General features: G+C 33.9%; 2 protein-coding genes across 2 annotated transcripts; one reads left to right on the top strand and one right to left on the bottom strand.

Moving 5' to 3' along the window:
* Positions 1 to 796: 796 nt before the first annotated feature.
* HPL1 (hydroperoxide lyase 1) lies at positions 797 to 2,779 on the top strand. The gene is made up of 2 exons (XM_022034526.2): positions 797 to 1,387; positions 1,568 to 2,779. The coding sequence occupies exons 1-2, from the start codon at positions 929 to 931 to the stop codon at positions 2,597 to 2,599; spliced, it is 1,491 nt and encodes a 496-aa protein (XP_021890218.1). The 5' UTR covers positions 797 to 928; the 3' UTR covers positions 2,600 to 2,779.
* Positions 2,780 to 2,944: 165 nt separating this feature from the next.
* Positions 2,945 to 6,696, bottom strand: LOC110824692 (transmembrane protein, putative (DUF1068)). Its single transcript, XM_088215608.1, has 3 exons — positions 6,323 to 6,696; positions 4,994 to 5,017; positions 2,945 to 3,581 (listed from the first exon to the last, which is right to left on the bottom strand). Exons 1-3 carry the CDS (start codon positions 6,513 to 6,515, stop codon positions 3,232 to 3,234), a joined length of 567 nt encoding a protein of 188 aa, XP_088071734.1. The 5' UTR covers positions 6,516 to 6,696; the 3' UTR covers positions 2,945 to 3,231.
* Positions 6,697 to 9,861: the final 3,165 nt, after the last annotated feature.

The raw sequence follows: 9,861 nt of genomic DNA, 5'->3' as shown, positions 1-9,861 counted from the left end.
GCCAGCGGTTGGCCTCCTTCTCTGACGTCTGGTTCTTTTTCTCCGGCGGAGGCTACCGATTAGGGTTTGGGTTCCTGCATGACACGAAGTGCTTATATATATCTCGCGTCGATTTAGACTGCTCATCGCGATTGATGTCGTTTTAACCAATCATTATCTAAGGAGGAAATGAATATGAACCATTCATCGCGATTGATCTCAACTATCCGATCGCACCTAAGGAGAAACGAATCAAGGCTATCCACGCGCGTGATCGATCCTAGGTCATACGATCGCGGGACACGTAGATCGCCTGCATGGTACCGACGTCAGCATGTCTTGCTACGCAACATGCTCCGGTTCGTCGAGATTGCTAGTTGGGGGGGGGGGTCTTACATGGCCGAACTTTCTCTTATTGCACTTTAACATCTTGTTTTCTATTTTTCTTTTAAAAATACTTCCTAAATCTAAATTTTTTTCTATTTTTTAAAAAATTATTTTTAATTTCATTTTTAATTCTTTACTTTTTCAAAATTTTATTTAAATAAAAATAAAATTAATTAATTACTTATTTTAGATTAATAATTTAATAATAAAAAATTATCTCGTATTGTTGTATAGGCCCGGATATTACAAGAACTGTAAATTTTATCTACAGATGGAGAGATCCTTATTCACTGTGTATATATTTGTTGTGCGAGTTATGTTTATATATATCATACACAGCGCCATAAAGTTTCATGCAGTATGTATATATAGATATATATATATATATATATATGCTGCATTTAGTTGAATCTATCAATTTAAAGGTCAAGGATTCAGAGTCGGGACAAAAAAATAAATAATAATTGAAGCAGGGAGCGCCAGTATTCGTTCTCAAAACATAAATAGAGACAGAGCAAGAAAGAGAAATTTCAGTGAATGAACCGCGGTCACCTCCTCCATCATGATGATGAAATTAATGAACATATCTCCGACCATGTCATCTCCATCATCTCCACCCTCATCATCGCCGTTGGCCTCCAACTCGATCTCCACTCCGCCATCGTCGGCGCTGCCGCTGCGCACGATCCCTGGATCGTACGGATGGCCGTTACTGGGACCGCTGTCGGACCGATTGGACTACTTCTGGTTCCAAGGTCCGGAGACGTTCTTCAGGAAGAGAATGGAGAAGAACAAGAGCAGCGTGTTCCGTACAAATGTGCCTCCGAGTTTCCCCTTCTTCCTGGACGTGAATCCTAACGTGATTGCGGTGCTGGATGTGAAGTCGTTCAGTCATTTATTTGATTTGGAGATTGTAGAGAAGAAGGATGTTCTGGTGGGAAGCTTCGTCCCCAGCACCCGATTCACTGGGGATGTGAGGGTTGGGGTTTATCTTGACACCGCTGAGCCAAAACATTCCGAGGTATGCGTACTACGCCATTTCCCATTTCTCAGGATATCTGGACTTTTTTAATATATATATATATACACACACAAGTTATATTTTAGTTTTAGAAAGTCCTTTTTTACGACACAGTGTATTTAAAAATCTGATATCATACAGAGCTTGTGATGGTGTTTGGTCTTTTATGTTGGCAAGTAGGTAAAGAACCTGACGATGGAGCTGCTGCAGCGGGGCTCCAAGGTATGGCAGAGTGAGCTCCTCTCTAACCTAGACAAAATGTGGGACATGGTGGAAGCCACGGTGGCGGAGAAAGGCAAAGCCACTTATCTGGGTCCTCTCCAACAATGCATCTTCAACTTCATCATGAAAGCCCTCGCCGGAATCGATCCCGCCGTCTCCCCCCAGATCGCCAACTCCGGCTACATCATGCTCGACCGCTGGCTCTTCCTCCAGCTCCTTCCCACTGTCAACATCGGCATTCTTCAACCCTTAGAGGAAATCTTCCTCCACTCCTGGGCCTATCCTTTTTTCCTCGTCCGCAACGACTACAAAAACCTCTATGATTTCATCAAACAGAACGGTAAAGAAGTTTTGCAGATTGCGGAAACCAAGTTCGGACTCACCGAAGAAGAAACCATCCACAACCTCCTTTTTGTAATCGGTTTTAACGCCTTTGGCGGATTCTCCGTCTTCCTACCCAGTCTCTTGGATGCCATTTCCAGCGACCAGACCGGGTTGCAAGACAAGTTGAAGAAGGAAGTGAGAGAGCATTCGGTTCCCGGGTCGGGGTTGGATTTTGAGACTATGAGCAAGATGGAGCTGGTTAAGTCCGTCGTGTACGAAGCTCTGCGTTTCAAACCGCCCGTGCCGACTCAGTATGGCCGAGCCAGAAAAGACTTCAGACTCACCTCTCATGACTCGGTGTACGACATCAAGAAGGGGGAACTGCTGTGCGGGTTCCAGCCGTTGGTGATGCGTGACCCGGAGGTGTTTGACGAACCGGAGAAGTTTAAACCGGACCGCTTCTTGGGCGAAGGGAGTAAGTTGCTAAGTTACCTGTACTGGTCCAATGGGCCGCAGACCGGAAGCCCGAGCGAATCGAATAAACAGTGTGCGGCAAAGGAGGTGGTGCCGTTAACTGCGTGTTTGGTCGTCGCCCACTTGTTTCTTAGATACGAAAAGATCAGCGGAGGCTCTGGCTCAATCACGGCCCTTGAAAAGACCAAATGATGGGATCTGAATGGTGATTATGAATTTAAAAATTTGCCGAGTCCTAAGAGTTATAAATGTTTGTTGACCGTTAAGCAATGTTCAGATTCTACTTTGAAAATAATGGGTTGACTTTTATAAGAAAATATGTAACACGTGATTGAAAAATTCATGAAGATAAGAGTATTCTACGCCACAAAATTCATCCAAATATCCATCCTACATATTTCAATCATCAATTTGATCACCTTTGGAATGTGATTATATTATGCTGTATTGAACTATATTGTACTTGTATTAAATAGTTAGATTTTAATATAATCTTACCAAGATACATGTAGAAAAATCCTCTTCCTCCAGATGAAATTCCAGTCCCAAACAAAAATTTTGATTCCATTGATCTCAATTACTTTCGGAAATCTTATAATGTAATTTCAATAAAATAACATGAAAAAAATGAACTTCGGTTCATCTTCTCACACATATCACTCCAAGAGCTTTCTCACACACCTTTTTTATACTTACCCTTAATATCATCCTTCATCAATAAATTAGACTGTTAAAAACAACTTATCAAATTTCCTGACTGCTGTAAACGCTTGCCAATGAACTATCTCACCATGCAAAGACCCACCTTTTGTCTATACAGGGGTTCAAGAAGCCTGGACATTTCCATGGGAGCGAGCTTGAGATTTGGTTGCGCCTTCTTTCCATCCTTTTTGGCGAGCTCTTTGTTCCCATATAGCCGTCAGCTTCTTCTGTGCTACTAGTGCTGCTTCAGCCTTTTCTCTTGCTTCTTCACAGGTTTCCATACCTGAGTTGCATTTGTCTGCTTCTTTTTGGTACTGTGAGGTTTTTTTCTTGGCCTCGAGTAGAGCCATATCAGCACGTTGTTGATTGTCTAGGGCCTCAGTTTCGCGTAGTTTTAGTTCTTCTGTCAAGAGCTCTGCGAAGTTCTTTTCAGTGTCTTCACCCACTTGTGGGTCGCGCTTTGCACAATCAGCTAAACATGTGCCAAACGGCAAAGAAACATTAGATCTAAGAACTTAGGTTAATGCAGCAAACAGTTAAATGATCGCAGAAACCATGTACGATTCAAGACATACAGAAAAAAAGACAATTTCACCACTGATGGACTTGGTTTGGCCTTATGCAGTTCAAATCTTGTGTTTTTCTTTGGATAACAGTTTAATATGCCATGTTTTAATTTTTTTAATCCATTACACGTGAATTATTAGTTTCTAAGAGGATATCAGCACATGTCTGGATTTAACGTGAACTTGTAATATTTTAAGACTAAGTGATCAAAATTAGAGGAGAAAAAAACATATAACAGCCAGAAAAATTAATGATTGATATGACAAAAACCAATTTAAAAGGTAAAAGAATCTATAAGATTGAACCAATAAGGCCAAATTTTGCCGGGTTGATGCATTATTTGCTCATCTTTATATGACCGATCCACATTTAACATACTTGCCAACTTGGAATAACAAACTTGAGGACAACGGTTTTGGAAGATGAAAACAGGCTAACGAAGATTTCCCAATAAATCTACAAGCTTCACTTAACTATACTTTATACAAGTTCTAGAACAAAACATAAAATTTACATGGCGAGCAATCTATGCCACCTAATATGGATGCTAATTATCTTGTAGTGCTAACGCTCATGAAGTAAGCTTTCCTTTCTCAACCAACCTAGCTCAAGGGGAAAACATGAGTGAGGTTGACATTAATTCATAAATGAGCAGGATTTTATTATTCGGATTATAAACAGCCCAGCAAGGATATTCTCCACTAAATTGTTTCCATTCTTGAGCTTACGAACTATAGTAAGGTGTGCAAAATGAATATAATGAACATAATTCACGAAAACACATTTATGACGGCACCTGCTTATTCCTCTCTGCCACAGAAAATAAAGTTGGATTAAGTTTGAACTTAAAAACCAAAAAAAAAGGTCGAGTAATTGGGAAGGAAAAACGTAGCTGATAAATAAAGTTGTAACAAATTTTTCAAAAGCTTAAACCAGTAAGAAAGAGTCCAATTCATTATTTTTATTATATTCTAACACTTCCCTAACCTGCAGAGGGCTTAGGAATGTGGAACAAAGAGGAAATAACAGGATGGATACTTAGAATGGGAGATTTGAAACCAGGATAAATAATAAATTGTAGTTAATGATTTTTCCAAACATTTAAGCTCGTAAGAAATGGTCCAGTGCATTATTTAGTTTGTATCCTAGTAATAACTATAGTAGACCTCACCAATAAAATACTCTATTTATATAAAAATTGTTAGTCTTAAAAACCAAATAAAATCGTTCCAGATAATAAATTACCAACAAGAAATTATCTCAGAGGTTCTCCAAAGATACACAACTATAAAATAGATGTATGGTAGCACAACTAACCTGCAAAGGAAGTGTTGCTCAATCCTGCACAAATTGAAAAAAGGAAACAAAAAACTAATTAAAATTTTTAATATTCACAGTTTCAGAAGCCCAATACATGCAAGATTAGCACAGCATGTTAATAGGATATATTATATGCACAAAATAGTTGTCTCTGAACCATTAAGGAACATTACATGTGAAATGTGAAAACCTAACTGCGAAAATGAAAAAGACTAGTGCATATAGGCATTAAAAAAAATAGAGTTTAGGCAGGTTTGAGCTTCACTGGCATGGCATGTTACCATCCATACCCCAGCAACTTAAAGACAGCTAGGTTTCTATGCTTCATAGTAGTAAAATGAGTTGCAACTGGAGCTATTAAGTTCTCAAATAAAATATTTTCCGTGCCAACCCAGTGATTTTATATATCAGAAAACTTTTGAGATTCTCAAGAGTTATGAAAGAAAAATTCAGGAAAAGTTCTCGACTTTTAATATTCTCAACAGAATGCACATCAGACTGTTCCAAAATGACCAGGCCCAAGAAATGAACAATCCTGGGTAAATTTATTGTGCTTATCCCTGGCCAAGCATAAACAATGGATTAAAACGGGGGTATGCAGCTGGCATGCTTGGGTATAGTTGGAATGGTCCCTTTCTTTGGTGTGTTAGAACTTGTGTTCAAGCAATCATAGTAAAAATTATCCATTCAGAACTTACAAAGACAACACTGGAAATGTAATCATAAGTTTGATCAATTCATTTCATAAACATGCAACAGTCACAACTCCCTCATACTCCTAGATCAATCAAGATGAGAGCAGGCTCTGCTCCCACCTATTAGCAACCATCAAGCAGTGTACAACACCAGCAAGCAGACCAAACTTAAGCTGTTGATAATTCTATACGGAATCAACCAGCCAGAAAACCGATGAAGAATGATTTCACGAAGCAATATTAATGGAAGTCTCATTTCCAAATTCGACCGCAAAATTAAAGTCCATTGCTCATAGTTAATCCTTTTTTCGAACTTAGAATACGGAGCATAGTACACCATTTTCGTCTAAGTTTCATTTCAGATTAAAAAGAAACTTCAAAAGGAAGCTTGCAGGCTCAAAAAACCTCACCAAGAGCAAGATCTACTAGAATATCTGCTAGATTTCATGTAAATAATATCCGTCACAATCAATTTCCAAATAAACAAGTTCAAATCAAGAAAAAACAATTGCTGGGCTTTGACAGTAAGATACTCTAAGTTGACCATCATTGAAAACAAATCAAGAGGTAAAGAGATCCAGCAAGATCTGGGAATTAAAGGAGAGTGAAAAAAATGAGCATCATGGCTTACCTTCAGGAATAGTGAGGAGAGGCTGAGAGGAACAGTCACAGACGCAGGGAGTGCAGGAGGAAGACGAATAGCTCATGGCGGCCAAGCCCTCCATGAAGTGCCAGTATAGAGGTGGACCCAATATGTAACCCAGCAAGCACAGCCCCATCAGACCCAATCCGACCTTCAAAGCTGCCGCATGATTCATCCCCATCTCTCTCTCTCTCAACCTAGCTAAGTGGGCTCCGCAGCAGAAATGGGGCTTGGGAAGGTGGTGAAGATGGAAGTGTCAATAGTGGTCGGTAGCTGGAACCAGCTGGGCTTCTTTCTTGCTTCTTGCTTCTTGCTTGCTTTCGCTTTTATTAATCTTCTCCGATTTCGCAGTTAAATTTATCTTTGTAAAATTTTGTTTTACAATAGATTTGACGTTCAGAGTCGTTTGAGTGGCGAACAGTCGAAATCCTGTGATTGCCGGGAGGCTCCATTCCCTGTACCCTAGCCTATATTAGTGATTGTGTAACCGTTCATCTCTCAATCATTAATGAAGCAAGATGTATAGTATGGGCCATATCTTACACATTGTCCAAACCCATTTGGGCCCAGCCCACTCGATCTCACTCTATTATGCATAAATTATATTTTTAATTTTTTTTAAAAGAAATTTCATTTCACTAAAATTTATAGAGGTTCATTATAACAATGTGATTGGGAAGAGACTCCCAAACATGAAAAGCATCAAATCGAAATGTCTCTATTGCAAGATAGTGGGCAAGCTAGTTGCATGAATGTTTGACCCAAGACATCTGTATGTCTTGTCGTTGTTTAAGCATCTTACGATAATCCTCTATGAGGTAGTCATTATTGGGGATATAAGTGTTATACACACGATTCAATTATTCGTGTAATATACTGAATACATTAATATTTGATAATTTATTTTAATATATGACAATAATATTTTATTATCATATCGTTTAATTTATATGATAAAGTTCTTAATTAAATTTGTATGTTTTACATCAAGATAAGGATCTTAATAATGAGAGTAAAATTTTTTATGATTTAATTTAAAATATTCTAAGTCATTGGATCATCAAAATAAAACATTAATAATTTGGTAAGAGTAATATATATGTGATAGTCTCTATAAGATAAATATTAGTTGATCTCATTAATTAAATCACATATGTAGATAATGCATATGGAGATATGATAATTGAAGTAATCAATTTGAGAATTTCTAATTGTTAATGTTACTTTAAACTACTAATAAAATATTCTCTTATTTTGATAAGATGTAAAAATTTCTTTAAACATGAAATTATCATGATAATTGATAAATCATTTATTATACTTTAATTATGAACACCTATGCTCATAGAACTGTAGTTGAAAAAATATTAAGTGTAATTAAATACTTCTAAAATTAATGATTGGTCAATACAAAATCTGTCAACTTGAATAATAAATTTAAACTCTATGCTGTCATTTATTATAATGACTAAATTAAAACCTTGACTAAATTAAAACCTTGACTATAACAGTTGAATGAAGAAATAAAATAGTTTATTATGTCATTTATTAATCGATATAATTGACATGAAATATAGTTGGTTATCTATTGGAATTTGATGGTTAAACCATATCCTATGTAACACTCGTAACAATAATGACATAAAAAAATATTACGTATTTCTTTAACAGGTTATTGAGAGTAATTGTACATTTTATACTATCCGATTGTTAAGGAGTATTGTTAGATAATAAACTTAATTAGTAAATTGGTTTGACTAATTTGCTACCGGTTTAGTGTTAAATCTATAAAGTCGCACATTAGATAATTAATTAACTATTTTAATTATTTAAAAATTTAATTAGAAAATTTAATTTAATTAAATAAATAAAATTTTTGGTTTAAATAAAATATTATTATATTATTTATTAGTATCGAAAATATAATTAATATTATAAATAAATTGAATTTTTTATTTTTAAAATAGAAAAATTAATATTTTAATTATTATATTATTAATGTAATAATATAATATATATAATTATTATAATAATTGAGAATATTATAAAATTAAATTAATTTATAAAATTATTTTATTAAATAATAATAATTAAAAAAGAGAAACATATATGTACGTGTTAGTCTTTGGGTGTTAAAAGAATAAAAAAAAGTGAATAAGTCCAAATAAATTTGGACGGCCATCCGAGAGAATCCAAAAGGAACTCCTCCACCCATTCCACCTATGTGTGTGTGTGGTTTTTAAAAAAAATGAGAGAAAATAATTAAAAAATCAGCCACACAACAAAAGAAAAATGGTAAATTTTAAGATTTTGTTAGAAAATTTTAATATATTTATATTATTAAATTTATTTGTACGTTTTGTTAATAAAAAAATTGAATGACAAAAATTGATTTACGTATAGAATATTAGTATTTTTGAGTAATTTTAATTTAAAAATTTATTGTTAATTATGTTTTAAATTTAGTATTTGATCTATAATATAATTTTTAAATATAAATAAAATAAAATAAATTATAATTTTTATATTTAATTTCGTATTATGTACATATTACAATCCTTTAATACTTCCAGAGTCACAGATTTTTATGTTTAAATTATATTACTAAATTTTAATTGTTGATATTAGATCTTAGATTTAAGCTGCAAGAAAATTAGGGTAACTGCAATATATATATATATATATATGAGATATATAGATACATAAATTTTTTTTTCTCTGCCAGTTGCTGTACTCCCGCGCCAAATATTATATATATATATATATGTATATGATATGTATATATATAATGAAGAAAAAATTGGGCAGGGGCTGTACCCACTGCACCAATATATATATATATATATATAGATATGCAATGCGTGAGTCAGAAAAATTATTATTATTTGAATATTTTGTCTATATATTTATAATAATTTTTGAAATGTTTAATCATAAATATATATCATATTTAGTTTTTAATTATTACATTTATATTTGTTATTTGGGTAATTTTGAATTAAGGATTACATATTATGTAAATTTATTAGGACTAATTGTATGTAGATAATTTAAATAAGATTAATTTTATATTAATGATTTGATTATTATATTTTTATAATTATTTTGATAATTATATTATATAATTTAAATTGAGTTTATAATAATAAAATATAAGATATTTTATTATATTACTTGCCATTAAAATAAATAAATTTATTTATTTTTGTTTACAAAGAACGGTCAGACAACCAGAATATTTGTAGTTAGAGAATAAAATAAAGTTATTTATTGCATAAGATGCATATATGAAAATAATTATTTCAAATTTATATCAATTGCTTTGACTACCTGAAAAATATGAAATTTTATTAATTATTTATCATTATGATGGTTGAACTCAACTATACTAATAGAAACGACTTAACAACCAAGAGACTATTTAGTATATAGTAATTTATGGAAGTTGTATACGAATACAATTGTTAACAGTACTTACCTTTAAAATATGTATGAGAATCGACTTGACTACCAAGGGGTTCATTCGT

This window comes from Carica papaya, chromosome 3, assembly GCF_054855325.1.
Source record: "Carica papaya isolate Zhongbai chromosome 3, ASM5485532v1, whole genome shotgun sequence".
In the NCBI taxonomy this organism is placed as follows: domain Eukaryota; kingdom Viridiplantae; phylum Streptophyta; class Magnoliopsida; order Brassicales; family Caricaceae; genus Carica; species Carica papaya.
The sequence above is the reverse complement of the archived record's forward strand: the minus strand, read 5'-3'. Positions and strand labels throughout refer to the sequence as shown.